General features: G+C 45.3%; 1 protein-coding gene across 3 annotated transcripts in view; it reads left to right on the top strand.

The window, feature by feature from the left end:
- The window catches only part of itpr3 (inositol 1,4,5-trisphosphate receptor, type 3), a 154,694-nt gene that overhangs the window by 28,957 nt on the left and 109,716 nt on the right, over positions 1 to 16,021 (top strand). For all 3 annotated transcript variants that reach the window (XM_079274450.1, XM_079274449.1, XM_079274448.1), the window contains exons 13-20: positions 24 to 184; positions 948 to 1,089; positions 1,179 to 1,343; positions 1,823 to 1,995; positions 2,083 to 2,202; positions 2,709 to 2,790; positions 3,046 to 3,161; positions 3,279 to 3,530. In XM_079274450.1, the coding sequence (XP_079130576.1) occupies positions 24 to 184; positions 948 to 1,089; positions 1,179 to 1,343; positions 1,823 to 1,995; positions 2,083 to 2,202; positions 2,709 to 2,790; positions 3,046 to 3,161; positions 3,279 to 3,530 (1,211 nt within the window). The remainder of the gene's footprint in view (positions 1 to 23; positions 185 to 947; positions 1,090 to 1,178; positions 1,344 to 1,822; positions 1,996 to 2,082; positions 2,203 to 2,708; positions 2,791 to 3,045; positions 3,162 to 3,278; positions 3,531 to 16,021) is intronic.

Here is a 16,021-nt window from a genome sequence, read left to right as displayed (position 1 = left end):
AAGTAACACAACTCGTCCTGCAGTTAGGAACGTGTCCAACAAAAGAGGACAAGGAGGCGTTTGCGATCGTCTCCGTTCCCGTGATGGAGATCAGAGATCTGGACTTCGCCAACGATGCCAGCGCCATGCTGAGCACCGTGGTGGAGCAGTTCAGCCAGGGCTTCATCAGCCAGAACGACCGGCGGTACGACTCCGTGTGTGTGTGTGTGTGTGTGTGTGTGTGTCTGTGATAAGGGAGTGTTGCTAGTGTATCTGTTTGTGAATTTAGGAACTAATTTGATGTCTGTACATGTTTGTATCGACATATAATAGTTTATTGAAAAATAACTTCAAGGTTAATTGATCTGATTTCCACAAAAAATGGGCATAATTTAATATTCATATTCAAAAGCTCCTTTTCGGCTGAAGTGTTTCTCTGTTTAGGTCGAGGGATCACATTTTCTGAGAGTTAAAAAATCGATTTCATATCCACGGTATCTTTTGTGGTCATGAATCCATGATCTCGATTAGAGTACTGCATACACGTACGAATGTGTTAAAGTGGACACAATAATTAAAATAAATAAAAATAACTTGAATTTGGTCTGAAAACTTTCTCAGTGTGAGAAAGAAAGAAATGTTCATTTGTAAAAATGGTCCAAATGTCTTAAAAGTGGCAGATGATCCTCTTGATAGTCAAAGAATGATGTAGAAAAGAAATTAGTTGTAACAATAAAAATATATTATCTGTACAAAAGTCTTCTTGAGACCATGATCATACAAAGAGGAAAGCTTTCCATCTTTTAAAGAATGAAGGAATAATGGATTTTCTGATGTCTCTTCAAATCTTAAAAGCAGACTTGATCAACTTCACATTTCTGAGCAGGGAGAGACGGAGATATTCATGGAAACATGATCAGAATCCGGCCTTGAGGAAGAGTTAATGTTCTGTGTGTTTTGACGATCAGGTTTGCCATCAAGCTGCTGGAGGACGTGGTTTTCTTCGTGGCTGACGTCATCAACAGCGGTCAGGCGGTCCTGGATGTAGTCATGACCAAAGCCAACCGAGAGAGACAGAAACTGATGAGAGAACAAAACATCCTCAAACAGGTATGATCCCAGAGTTACTCTGGTATTTAAAAAATAAATCACAAAGCAGAAGCAGGAAACTACCTACAAATACCTGATTGTGGTTTCAGATCTTTGGCATCCTGAAGGCTCCCTTTAAGGACCGGGGGGGAGGGGAGGGTCCTCTGCTGCATCTGGAGGAGCTGGCGGACCAGAAGAACTCTCCCTACCAGTACATGTTCAGACTCTGCTACCGGGTCCTCCGACACTCCCAGGAGGACTACCGCAAGAACCAGGTGAGGAGGAAGATGATGATGAAAGTGATGGTGACGATGACCCCATTTGTCAACTACCTGTCAAATCTTATTCAATGTGTTCAGTTCAGTTGGCTTTCCTGGATCTTTTATTGTAATTACTTTATTCTGGATAGTTTTGAAATACCTGATTTGATGTTGATGATAATGATGATTGTTTGATTAATAAGCCGGCGAGACGTCCTTACAGTCCTTCGTAAAAGAATGAATTTTGGAGTATCTACAAAACTTAGTAAACTGCAGAGGAACACAGATAGATCGGCAGTAGCTGAAAGCTCCTACACAGCTACTGAAGGGACCTTGAGGTGAGCTGAAGGGTTGTTTCACAAAGGAGGATAATAATGTTGGTCGAGATGCTAAGAACGATGATGAGGAAGTGCACGAGGAAGGTCGAGATGCTAAGAACGATTCTCTCTCACTCTCTGCCTCTCTGTCTCCCTCACCTTCCTCACCCCTTTCAGGAGCATATAGCGAAGCAGTTCGGTGTGATGCAGAGTCAGATCGGTTATGACATCCTTGCTGAGGACACCATCACCGCCCTGCTGCACAACAACCGAAAACTGTTGGAGAAACACATCACGAAGACCGAGGTTGAGACCTTCGTCAGCCTGGTCCGCAAGAACCGAGAGCCCAGGTACGCATGGAGGCGGGAAGCAAGGGGGGGTGGGGCGTCATCATGTTGTTAGTTTATTATTCTTACATTGTGTTTGTGTTTGTGCAGGTTTCTCGACTACCTGTCAGACCTGTGTGTGTCCAACAACGTTGCTATCCCCGTCACTCAGGAGCTCATCTGTAAATGTGTGCTGGACCCCAAAAACCAGGACATCCTCATCAAGACAGAGTAAGGAGGCAGGCAGGGAGGGGGGGTTGACCTTTGCCCCCTCAATCACAAATGATTTCTGTATCATCTAAGGCTTATTTGACATTACATTTGATGTGGGAGGATATGGTCTGTAATAGGAATATTACACGGAGCGTTCACACCACGCAATTGGTTCCAAAATAGGTCTGTTGCTGTTTCCGTCAATCAGATCAGCAAAAGCGTTTTTGAATTCCTCGTCACTCCAGATGGAATTTAAAATGACAGGAGGACCAGTGAGTTCACAGAAGAACAGGACATCATTGTGGGTTTAATTATTAATGTCGGTGGGGATAAAAATCACAGACTAGCGTTTATCAGTGGTTGGATCTAGTGTGTGTTTTCTTTTTTTTTTTCCAGAACAGCGCTTTTATTTTGAAATATAGTTTCCTGCTGAAATGTGAGCAATCCACTAAAACTAGGCGATCTAAATGATGCTTTCAATGTAATAACATCATTTCACTTGATTTCTGCTTTGTTTCATCTAGACGTCGTGCCCCCAAAGATGCGCCCCCTGGTGGCGGTGAGGGAGACTACCTGGGGATGGATGACTATGGAGATGAGGACGAGGTAAATCTGCCTGCATCTCTGTTTACTTCTTATTTTCTCCATTAGCCTCACATGTTCTGCATGGCTGTCTAGAACACACGGACTTTGGATAAAGATCGACTGCAGGCAGAGCATTCAAAGACATTTCTGAAAATTTAAGTTTTTGTTTGAGAGAAGAAAGAGAGGCAAAACTATGTTTTTCCGCTTCACCAAATAAAGCTTGGGATGGTCATCTAGGTCAAATCAGTCTGATTTTGTTCTTGTCTCTTCCTGCAGGTGTGGCTGGTGTGGACAGACAAGACCAATGAGAGACAGGAGAAGAGCATCAGACAGCTGGCGCAGGAGGCGAGACAAGGAAATGCTCACGATGAGAACGTCCTCACCTACTACAGGTAGGGGTCATGCACAGAAGATTTCATGAAAATCACACCATTAACTTGCAGTATATTGTAAATTCAGCCAAGAATGGCAATGGAAGAAATCAAAGCTGTCTCTGTGGACACCCTCAGGTACCAGCTGAAGCTCTTTGCGCGAATGTGTCTGGACCGTCAATATCTGGCCATTGATGAGATCTCCAAGCAGCTGGATGTGGAGCTCATCTTCTTGTGCATGATGGACGAGACGCTGCCCTTTGACCTCCGGGCCTCCTTCTGTCGCCTCATGCTCCACGCCCACGTAGACCGAGACCCTCAGGAGCTGGTGACGCCTGTGAAATTTGCCCGCCTCTGGACCGAGATCCCTACCTCCATCACCATCAAAGAGTTGGTAGATTTTAATCCTTCAAATCTTTTGAAGTCTGTTTTCTGTCATATCTAACTGGTTTTGCTGACTCTTGGGGATGTAGCGCCTGATTGGTTCAGTCGGCAGAGCATTAGACGTTTAATCTGAGATGTGGATTACATTGCCTGTTAATTTACCTTGATAAATACCTTGGACAACATTCCAGATCAAACTTCAAGGTTTGTGTCTTCAGTCGGTAGAGCATCAGACATTTAATCTGGGGGTCCAGGGTTCAAGTCCGTGTTCAGGCGTGATTTATAGGCGTTATATATTCATTGACATGGAGCCTAAAAAAACATCAAATTCCACCCTTCGTTGTTTAGCCAAGCCACATGCAAATCAGGGTCTACCCTTCCCAAGAACCTGTAGAACCGTAGCCCTATTTTTCGGCCTCTGCTCAAAAATTGCTTACTCATCCTAACAATTGTGTTTTTCTCGAACTACAAGGTCTATTGTAATAATTTTGATGTTGTAATAAAGGTAACACTTGTGAGATTTGTTCAGATGTGTAAATATTGTGTATATGTTACTGGTTAAGAGTAAATGAAGATGGCACACAGCTCAAATTGAGTTATGAATTTGGTTAGTCCTCAGCACGTAGAGATTTCCCTTTAACCTGTGGTTTTCTCCGTCTACATGCAACTTTTCGTCAACCCTCCCCCAGTCCAGAATATGAGGAAATGGACAAAGTGCTTTTGGTTTTATCCCGAACACATTTTCACCAGTAAAAATACCCTTTTTGAAGCCTGGATGGCTCAGTTGGTAGAGCATCAGACTCTTAATCTGAGGGTCCAGGGTTCAAGTCCCTGTTCAGGCGTCAGGAGTGATGTTGTTCTGACTGTTCAGTTCACTGTTGTTGTCGTAGGTCCACAGTTTGCTTGTTGTCATGGATGATTGGTGCATTTGGCCGACCGCATGTACTGCCAGCAGTTGTAAATCAAAGTCTCCCTGTGGCCATCAGTGAGTTATGAATTTGGTTAGTCCTCAGCACGTTGACATTTCCCTTTAACCTGTGGTTTTCTCCGTCTACATGCAACTTTTCGTCAACCCTCCCCCAGTCCAGAATCTGAGGAAATGGACAAAGTTCTTTTGGTTTTATCCCAAACACATTTTCACCAGTAAAATACCTTTTTCGAAGCCTGGATGGCTCAGTCGGTAGAGCATCAGACTTTTAATCTGAGGGTCCAGGGTTCAAGTCCCTGTTCAGGCGTCAGGTGTGATGTTGTTGTGACTGTTCAGTTCACTATTGTTGTCGGAGGTCCACAGTTTGCTTGTTGTCATGGATGATTGGTGCATTTGGCCGACCGCATGTACTGCCAGCAGTTGTAAATCAAAGTCTCCCTGTGGCCATCAGTGAGTTATGAATTTGGTTAGTCCTCAGCACGTTGAGATTTCCCTTTAACCTGTGGTTTTCTCCGTCTACATGCAACTTTTCGTCAACCCTCCCCCAGTCCAGAATCTGAGGATATGGACAAAGTTCTTTTGGTTTTATCCCGAACACATTTTCACCAGTAAAAATACCCTTTTCGAAGCCTGGATGGCTCAGTCGGTAGAGCATCAGACTTTTAATCTGAGGGTCCAGGGTTCAAGTCCCTGTTCAGGCGTCAGGAGTGATGTTGTTGTGACTGTTCAGCTCACTATTGTTGTCGGAGGTCCAGAGTTTGCTTGTTGTCATGGATGATTGGTGCATTTGGCCGACCGCATACACTGCCGGCAGTTGTAAATCAATGTCTCGCTGTGGCCATCAGTGAGTTATGAATTTGGTTAGTCCTCAGCAAGTTGAGATTTCCCTTTAACCTGTGGTTTTCTGCGTCTACATGCAACTTTTCGTCAACCCTCCCCCGGTCCAGAATCTGAGGAAATGGACAAAGTTCTTTTGGTTTTATCCCAAACACATTTTCACCAGTAAAAATACCCTTTTTGAAGCCTGGATGGCTCAGTCGGTAGAGCATCAGACTTTTAATCTGAGGGTCCAGGGTTCAAGTCCCTGTTCAGGCGTCAGGTGTGATGTTGTTGTGACTGTTCAGTTCACTATTGTTGTCGGAGGTCCACAGTTTGCTTGTTGTCATGGATGCTTGGTGCATTTGGCCGACCGCATAGACTGGAAGCATGTATGTTTCTGCCACCAGTTATAAATCGAAGTCTCCCTGTGACCATCAGTGAGTTATGAATTTGGTTAGTCCTCAGCACGTTGACATTTCCCTTTAACCTGTGGTTTTCTCCGTCTACATGCAACTTTTCGTCAACCCTCCCCCAGTCCAGAATCTGAGGATATGGACAAAGTTATTTTGGTTTTATCCCAAACACATTTTCACCAGTAAAAATTCCCTTTTCGAAGCCTGGATGGCTCAGTCGGTAGAGCATCAGACTTTTAATCTGAGGGTCCAGGGTTCAAGTCCCTGTTCAGGCGTCAGGAGTGATGTTGTTGTGACTGTTCAGCTCACTATTGTTGTCGGAGGTCCACAGTTTGCTTGTTGTCATGGATGATTGGTGCATTTGGCCGACCGCATACACTGCCGGCAGTTGTAAATCAAAGTCTCGCTGTGGCCATCAGTGAGTTATGAATTTGGTTAGTCCTCAGCAAGTTGACATTTCCCTTTAACCTGTGGTTTTCTGCGTCTACATGCAACTTTTCGTCAACCCTCCCCCAGTCCAGAATCTGAGGAAATGGACAATGTTATTTTTGGTTTTATCCCGAACACATTTTCACCAGTAAAAATACCCTTTTCGAAGCCTGGATGGCTCAGTCGGTAGAGCATCAGACTTTTAATCTGAGGGTCCAGGGTTCAAGTCCCTGTTCAGGCGTCAGGAGTGATGTTGTTGTGACTGCTCAGCTCACTATTGTTGTCGGAGGTCCACAGTTTGCTTGTTGTCATGGATGATTGGTGCATTTGGCCGACCGCATACACTGCCGGCAGTTGTAAATCAAAGTCTCGCTGTGGCCATCAGTGAGTTATGAATTTGGTTAGTCCTCAGCAAGTTGAGATTTCCCTTTAACCTGTGGTTTTCTACGTCTACATGCAACTTTTCGTCAACCCTCCCCCAGTCCAGAATCTGAGGATATGGACAAAGTTCTTTTGGTTTTATCCCGAACACATTTTCACCAGTAAAAATACCCTTTTCGAAGCCTGGATGGCTCAGTCGGTAGAGCATCAGACTTTTAATCTGAGGGTCCAGGGTTCAAGTCCCTGTTCAAGCGTCAGGAGTGATGTTGTTGTGACTGTTCAGCTCACTATTGTTGTCGGAGGTCCAGAGTTTGCTTGTTGTCATGGATGATTGGTGCATTTGGCCGACCGCATACACTGCCGGCAGTTGTAAATCAAAGTCTCGCTGTGGCCATCAGTGAGTTATGAATTTGGTTAGTCCTCAGCAAGTTGAGATTTCCCTTTAACCTGTGGTTTTCTGCGTCTACATGCAACTTTTCGTCAACCCTCCCCCGGTCCAGAATCTGAGGAAATGGACAAAGTTCTTTTGGTTTTATCCCAAACACATTTTCACCAGTAAAAATACCCTTTTCGAAGCCTGGATGGCTCAGTTGTAGAGCATCAGACTTTTAATCTGAGGGTCCAGGGTTAAAATCCCTGTTCAGGCGTCAGGTGTGATGTTGTTCTGACTGTTCAGTTCACTGTTGTTGTCGTAGGTCCACAGTTTGCTTGTTGTCATGGATGCTTGGTGCATTTGGCCGACCGCATAGACTGGAAGCATGTATATTTCTGCTACCAGTTATAAATCGAAGTCTCCCTGTGGCCATCAGTGAGTTATGAATTTGGTTAGTCCTCAGCACGTTGAGATTTCCCTTTAACCTGTGGTTTTCTCCGTCTACATGCAACTTTTCGTCAACCCTCCCCCAGTCCAGAATCTGAGGATATGGACAAAGTTATTTTGGTTTTATCCCGAACACATTTTCACCAGTAAAAATACCCTTTTCGAAGCCTGGATGGCTCAGTCGGTAGAGCATCAGACTTTTAATCTGAGGGTCCAGGGTTCAAGTCCCTGTTCAGGCGTCAGGAGTGATGTTGTTGTGACTGTTCAGCTCACTATTGTTGTCGGAGGTCCAGAGTTTGCTTGTTGTCATGGATGATTGGTGCATTTGGCCGACTGCATACACTGCCGGCAGTTGTAAATCAATGTCTCGCTGTGGCCATCAGTGAGTTATGAATTTGGTTAGTCCTCAGCAAGTTGAGATTTCCCTTTAACCTGTGGTTTTCTGCGTCTACATGCAACTTTTCGTCAACCCTCCCCCGGTCCAGAATCTGAGGAAATGGACAAAGTTCTTTTGGTTTTATCCCAAACACATTTTCACCAGTAAAAATACCCTTTTTGAAGCCTGGATGGCTCAGTCGGTAGAGCATCAGACTTTTAATCTGAGGGTCCAGGGTTCAAGTCCCTGTTCAGGCGTCAGGTGTGATGTTGTTGTGACTGTTCAGTTCACTATTGTTGTCGGAGGTCCACAGTTTGCTTGTTGTCATGGATGCTTGGTGCATTTGGCCGACCGCATAGACTGGAAGCATGTATGTTTCTGCCACCAGTTATAAATCGAAGTCTCCCTGTGACCATCAGTGAGTTATGAATTTGGTTAGTCCTCAGCACGTTGACATTTCCCTTTAACCTGTGGTTTTCTCCGTCTACATGCAACTTTTCGTCAACCCTCCCCCAGTCCAGAATCTGAGGATATGGACAAAGTTATTTTGGTTTTATCCCAAACACATTTTCACCAGTAAAAATTCCCTTTTCGAAGCCTGGATGGCTCAGTCGGTAGAGCATCAGACTTTTAATCTGAGGGTCCAGGGTTCAAGTCCCTGTTCAGGCGTCAGGAGTGATGTTGTTGTGACTGTTCAGCTCACTATTGTTGTCGGAGGTCCACAGTTTGCTTGTTGTCATGGATGATTGGTGCATTTGGCCGACCGCATACACTGCCGGCAGTTGTAAATCAAAGTCTCGCTGTGGCCATCAGTGAGTTATGAATTTGGTTAGTCCTCAGCAAGTTGACATTTCCCTTTAACCTGTGGTTTTCTGCGTCTACATGCAACTTTTCGTCAACCCTCCCCCAGTCCAGAATCTGAGGAAATGGACAATGTTATTTTTGGTTTTATCCCGAACACATTTTCACCAGTAAAAATACCCTTTTCGAAGCCTGGATGGCTCAGTCGGTAGCGCATCAGACTCTTAATCTGAGGGTCCAGGGTTCAAGTCCCTGTTCAGGCGTGAGGTGTGATGTTGGTGTGACTGTTCAGTTCACTATTGTTGTCGGAGGTCCACAGTTTGCTTGTTGTCATGGATGATTGGTGCATTTGGCCGACCGCATGTACTGCCAGCAGTTGTAAATCAAAGTCTCCCTGTGGCCATCAGTGAGTTATGAATTTGGTTAGTCCTCAGCACGTTGACATTTCCCTTTAACCTGTGGTTTTCTCCGTCTACATGCAACTTTTCGTCAACCCTCCCCCAGTCCAGAATCTGAGGATATGGACAAAGTTCTTTTGGTTTTATCCCGAACACATTTTCACCAGTAAAAATACCCTTTTCGAAGCCTGGATGGCTCAGTCGGTAGAGCATCAGACTTTTAATCTGAGGGTCCAGGGTTCAAGTCCCTGTTCAGGCGTCAGGAGTGATGTTGTTGTGACTGCTCAGCTCACTATTGTTGTCGGAGGTCCACAGTTTGCTTGTTGTCATGGATGATTGGTGCATTTGGCCGACCGCATACACTGCCGGCAGTTGTAAATCAAAGTCTCGCTGTGGCCATCAGTGAGTTATGAATTTGGTTAGTCCTCAGCAAGTTGAGATTTCCCTTTAACCTGTGGTTTTCTACGTCTACATGCAACTTTTCGTCAACCCTCCCCCAGTCCAGAATCTGAGGATATGGACAAAGTTCTTTTGGTTTTATCCCGAACACATTTTCACCAGTAAAAATACCCTTTTCGAAGCCTGGATGGCTCAGTCGGTAGAGCATCAGACTTTTAATCTGAGGGTCCAGGGTTCAAGTCCCTGTTCAAGCGTCAGGAGTGATGTTGTTGTGACTGTTCAGCTCACTATTGTTGTCGGAGGTCCAGAGTTTGCTTGTTGTCATGGATGATTGGTGCATTTGGCCGACCGCATACACTGCCGGCAGTTGTAAATCAAAGTCTCGCTGTGGCCATCAGTGAGTTATGAATTTGGTTAGTCCTTAGCAAGTTGAGATTTCCCTTTAACCTGTGGTTTTCTGCGTCTACATGCAACTTTTCGTCAACCCTCCCCCGGTCCAGAATCTGAGGAAATGGACAAAGTTCTTTTGGTTTTATCCCAAACACATTTTCACCAGTAAAAATACCCTTTTTGAAGCCTGGATGGCTCAGTCGGTAGAGCATCAGACTTTTAATCTGAGGGTCCAGGGTTCAAGTCCCTGTTCAGGCGTCAGGTGTGATGTTGTTGTGACTGTTCAGTTCACTATTGTTGTCGGAGGTCCACAGTTTGCTTGTTGTCATGGATGCTTGGTGCATTTGGCCGACCGCATAGACTGGAAGCATGTATGTTTCTGCCACCAGTTATAAATCGAAGTCTCCCTGTGACCATCAGTGAGTTATGAATTTGGTTAGTCCTCAGCACGTTGACATTTCCCTTTAACCTGTGGTTTTCTGCGTCTACATGCAACTTTTCGTCAACCCTCCCCCGGTCCAGAATCTGAGGAAATGGACAAAGTTCTTTTGGTTTTATCCCAAACACATTTTCACCAGTAAAAATACCCTTTTTGAAGCCTGGATGGCTCAGTCGGTAGAGCATCAGACTTTTAATCTGAGGGTCCAGGGTTCAAGTCCCTGTTCAGGCGTCAGGTGTGATGTTGTTGTGACTGTTCAGTTCACTATTGTTGTCGGAGGTCCACAGTTTGCTTGTTGTCATGGATGCTTGGTGCATTTGGCCGACCGCATAGACTGGAAGCATGTATGTTTCTGCCACCAGTTATAAATCGAAGTCTCCCTGTGACCATCAGTGAGTTATGAATTTGGTTAGTCCTCAGCACGTTGACATTTCCCTTTAACCTGTGGTTTTCTCCGTCTACATGCAACTTTTCGTCAACCCTCCCCCAGTCCAGAATCTGAGGATATGGACAAAGTTCTTTTGGTTTTATCCCAAACACATTTTCACCAGTAAAAATACCCTTTTCGAAGCCTGGATGGCTCAGTCGGTAGAGCATCAGACTTTTAATCTGAGGGTCCAGGGTTCAAGTCCCTGTTCAGGCGTCAGGAGTGATGTTGTTGTGACTGTTCAGCTCACTATTGTTGTGGAGGTCCACAGTTTGCTTGTTGTCATGGATGATTGGTGCATTTGGCCGACCGCATACACTGCCGGCAGTTGTAAATCAAAGTCTCGCTGTGGCCATCAGTGAGTTATGAATTTGGTTAGTCCTCAGCAAGTTGACATTTCCCTTTAACCTGTGGTTTTCTGCGTCTACATGCAACTTTTCGTCAACCCTCCCCCAGTCCAGAATCTGAGGAAATGGACAAAGTTCTTTTGGTTTTATCCCAAACACATTTTCACCAGTAAAAATACCCTTTTCGAAGCCTGGATGGCTCAGTTGTAGAGCATCAGACTTTTAATCTGAGGGTCCAGGGTTAAAATCCCTGTTCAGGCGTCAGGTGTGATGTTGTTCTGACTGTTCAGTTCACTGTTGTTGTCGTAGGTCCACAGTTTGCTTGTTGTCATGGATGCTTGGTGCATTTGGCCGACCGCATAGACTGGAAGCATGTATGTTTCTGCCACCAGTTATAAATCGAAGTCTCCCTGTGGCCATCAGTGAGTTATGAATTTGGTTAGTCCTCCGCACGTTGAGATTTCCCTTTAACCTGTGGTTTTCTCCGTCTACATGCAACTTTTCGTCAACCCTCCCCCAGTCCAGAATCTGAGGATATGGACAAAGTTCTTTTGGTTTTATCCCGAACACATTTTCACCAGTAAAAATACCCTTTTCGAAGCCTGGATGGCTCAGTTGTAGAGCATCAGACTTTTAATCTGAGGGTCCAGGGTTAAAATCCCTGTTCAGGCGTCAGGTGTGATGTTGTTCTGACTGTTCAGTTCACTGTTGTTGTCGTAGGTCCACAGTTTGCTTGTTGTCATGGATGCTTGGTGCATTTGGCCGACCGCATAGACTGGAAGCATGTATGTTTCTGCCACCAGTTATAAATCGAAGTCTCCCTGTGGCCATCAGTGAGTTATGAATTTGGTTAGTCCTCCGCACGTTGAGATTTCCCTTTAACCTGTGGTTTTCTCCGTCTACATGCAACTTTTCGTCAACCCTCCCCCAGTCCAGAATCTGAGGATATGGACAAAGTTCTTTTGGTTTTATCCCGAACACATTTTCACCAGTAAAAATACCCTTTTCGAAGCCTGGATGGCTCAGTCGGTAGAGCATCAGACTTTTAATCTGAGGGTCCAGGGTTCAAGTCCCTGTTCAGGCGTCAGGAGTGATGTTGTTGTGACTGTTCAGCTCACTATTGTTGTCGGAGGTCCACAGTTTGCTTGTTGTCATGGATGATTGGTGCATTTGGCCGACCGCATACACTGCCGGCAGTTGTAAATCAAAGTCTCGCTGTGGCCATCAGTGAGTTATGAATTTGGTTAGTCCTCAGCAAGTTGACATTTCCCTTTAACCTGTGGTTTTCTGCGTCTACATGCAACTTTTCGTCAACCCTCCCCCAGTCCAGAATCTGAGGAAATGGACAATGTTATTTTTGGTTTTATCCCGAACACATTTTCACCAGTAAAAATACCCTTTTCGAAGCCTGGATGGCTCAGTCGGTAGAGCATCAGACTTTTAATCTGAGGGTCCAGGGTTCAAGTCCCTGTTCAGGCGTCAGGAGTGATGTTGTTGTGACTGCTCAGCTCACTATTGTTGTCGGAGGTCCACAGTTTGCTTGTTGTCATGGATGATTGGTGCATTTGGCCGACCGCATACACTGCCGGCAGTTGTAAATCAAAGTCTCGCTGTGGCCATCAGTGAGTTATGAATTTGGTTAGTCCTCAGCAAGTTGAGATTTCCCTTTAACCTGTGGTTTTCTACGTCTACATGCAACTTTTCGTCAACCCTCCCCCAGTCCAGAATCTGAGGATATGGACAAAGTTCTTTTGGTTTTATCCCGAACACATTTTCACCAGTAAAAATACCCTTTTCGAAGCCTGGATGGCTCAGTCGGTAGAGCATCAGACTTTTAATCTGAGGGTCCAGGGTTCAAGTCCCTGTTCAAGCGTCAGGAGTGATGTTGTTGTGACTGTTCAGCTCACTATTGTTGTCGGAGGTCCAGAGTTTGCTTGTTGTCATGGATGATTGGTGCATTTGGCCGACCGCATACACTGCCGGCAGTTGTAAATCAAAGTCTCGCTGTGGCCATCAGTGAGTTATGAATTTGGTTAGTCCTCAGCAAGTTGAGATTTCCCTTTAACCTGTGGTTTTCTGCGTCTACATGCAACTTTTCGTCAACCCTCCCCCGGTCCAGAATCTGAGGAAATGGACAAAGTTCTTTTGGTTTTATCCCAAACACATTTTCACCAGTAAAAATACCCTTTTCGAAGCCTGGATGGCTCAGTTGTAGAGCATCAGACTTTTAATCTGAGGGTCCAGGGTTAAAATCCCTGTTCAGGCGTCAGGTGTGATGTTGTTCTGACTGTTCAGTTCACTGTTGTTGTCGTAGGTCCACAGTTTGCTTGTTGTCATGGATGCTTGGTGCATTTGGCCGACCGCATAGACTGGAAGCATGTATATTTCTGCTACCAGTTATAAATCGAAGTCTCCCTGTGGCCATCAGTGAGTTATGAATTTGGTTAGTCCTCAGCACGTTGAGATTTCCCTTTAACCTGTGGTTTTCTCCGTCTACATGCAACTTTTCGTCAACCCTCCCCCAGTCCAGAATCTGAGGATATGGACAAAGTTATTTTGGTTTTATCCCGAACACATTTTCACCAGTAAAAATACCCTTTTCGAAGCCTGGATGGCTCAGTCGGTAGAGCATCAGACTTTTAATCTGAGGGTCCAGGGTTCAAGTCCCTGTTCAGGCGTCAGGAGTGATGTTGTTGTGACTGTTCAGCTCACTATTGTTGTCGGAGGTCCAGAGTTTGCTTGTTGTCATGGATGATTGGTGCATTTGGCCGACTGCATACACTGCCGGCAGTTGTAAATCAATGTCTCGCTGTGGCCATCAGTGAGTTATGAATTTGGTTAGTCCTCAGCAAGTTGAGATTTCCCTTTAACCTGTGGTTTTCTGCGTCTACATGCAACTTTTCGTCAACCCTCCCCCGGTCCAGAATCTGAGGAAATGGACAAAGTTCTTTTGGTTTTATCCCAAACACATTTTCACCAGTAAAAATACCCTTTTTGAAGCCTGGATGGCTCAGTCGGTAGAGCATCAGACTTTTAATCTGAGGGTCCAGGGTTCAAGTCCCTGTTCAGGCGTCAGGTGTGATGTTGTTGTGACTGTTCAGTTCACTATTGTTGTCGGAGGTCCACAGTTTGCTTGTTGTCATGGATGCTTGGTGCATTTGGCCGACCGCATAGACTGGAAGCATGTATGTTTCTGCCACCAGTTATAAATCGAAGTCTCCCTGTGACCATCAGTGAGTTATGAATTTGGTTAGTCCTCAGCACGTTGACATTTCCCTTTAACCTGTGGTTTTCTCCGTCTACATGCAACTTTTCGTCAACCCTCCCCCAGTCCAGAATCTGAGGATATGGACAAAGTTATTTTGGTTTTATCCCAAACACATTTTCACCAGTAAAAATTCCCTTTTCGAAGCCTGGATGGCTCAGTCGGTAGAGCATCAGACTTTTAATCTGAGGGTCCAGGGTTCAAGTCCCTGTTCAGGCGTCAGGAGTGATGTTGTTGTGACTGTTCAGCTCACTATTGTTGTCGGAGGTCCACAGTTTGCTTGTTGTCATGGATGATTGGTGCATTTGGCCGACCGCATACACTGCCGGCAGTTGTAAATCAAAGTCTCGCTGTGGCCATCAGTGAGTTATGAATTTGGTTAGTCCTCAGCAAGTTGACATTTCCCTTTAACCTGTGGTTTTCTGCGTCTACATGCAACTTTTCGTCAACCCTCCCCCAGTCCAGAATCTGAGGAAATGGACAATGTTATTTTTGGTTTTATCCCGAACACATTTTCACCAGTAAAAATACCCTTTTCGAAGCCTGGATGGCTCAGTCGGTAGCGCATCAGACTCTTAATCTGAGGGTCCAGGGTTCAAGTCCCTGTTCAGGCGTGAGGTGTGATGTTGGTGTGACTGTTCAGTTCACTATTGTTGTCGGAGGTCCACAGTTTGCTTGTTGTCATGGATGATTGGTGCATTTGGCCGACCGCATGTACTGCCAGCAGTTGTAAATCAAAGTCTCCCTGTGGCCATCAGTGAGTTATGAATTTGGTTAGTCCTCAGCACGTTGACATTTCCCTTTAACCTGTGGTTTTCTCCGTCTACATGCAACTTTTCGTCAACCCTCCCCCAGTCCAGAATCTGAGGATATGGACAAAGTTCTTTTGGTTTTATCCCGAACACATTTTCACCAGTAAAAATACCCTTTTCGAAGCCTGGATGGCTCAGTCGGTAGAGCATCAGACTTTTAATCTGAGGGTCCAGGGTTCAAGTCCCTGTTCAGGCGTCAGGAGTGATGTTGTTGTGACTGCTCAGCTCACTATTGTTGTCGGAGGTCCACAGTTTGCTTGTTGTCATGGATGATTGGTGCATTTGGCCGACCGCATACACTGCCGGCAGTTGTAAATCAAAGTCTCGCTGTGGCCATCAGTGAGTTATGAATTTGGTTAGTCCTCAGCAAGTTGAGATTTCCCTTTAACCTGTGGTTTTCTACGTCTACATGCAACTTTTCGTCAACCCTCCCCCAGTCCAGAATCTGAGGATATGGACAAAGTTCTTTTGGTTTTATCCCGAACACATTTTCACCAGTAAAAATACCCTTTTCGAAGCCTGGATGGCTCAGTCGGTAGAGCATCAGACTTTTAATCTGAGGGTCCAGGGTTCAAGTCCCTGTTCAAGCGTCAGGAGTGATGTTGTTGTGACTGTTCAGCTCACTATTGTTGTCGGAGGTCCAGAGTTTGCTTGTTGTCATGGATGATTGGTGCATTTGGCCGACCGCATACACTGCCGGCAGTTGTAAATCAAAGTCTCGCTGTGGCCATCAGTGAGTTATGAATTTGGTTAGTCCTTAGCAAGTTGAGATTTCCCTTTAACCTGTGGTTTTCTGCGTCTACATGCAACTTTTCGTCAACCCTCCCCCGGTCCAGAATCTGAGGAAATGGACAAAGTTCTTTTGGTTTTATCCCAAACACATTTTCACCAGTAAAAATACCCTTTTTGAAGCCTGGATGGCTCAGTCGGTAGAGCATCAGACTTTTAATCTGAGGGTCCAGGGTTCAAGTCCCTGTTCAGGCGTCAGGTGTGATGTTGTTGTGACTGTTCAGTTCACTATTGTTGTCGGAGGTCCACAGTTTGCTTGTTGTC

Source organism: Melanostigma gelatinosum, assembly GCF_949748355.1.
Source record: "Melanostigma gelatinosum genome assembly, chromosome: 8".
In the NCBI taxonomy this organism is placed as follows: domain Eukaryota; kingdom Metazoa; phylum Chordata; class Actinopteri; order Perciformes; family Zoarcidae; genus Melanostigma; species Melanostigma gelatinosum.
The sequence above is the reverse complement of the archived record's forward strand: the minus strand, read 5'-3'. Positions and strand labels throughout refer to the sequence as shown.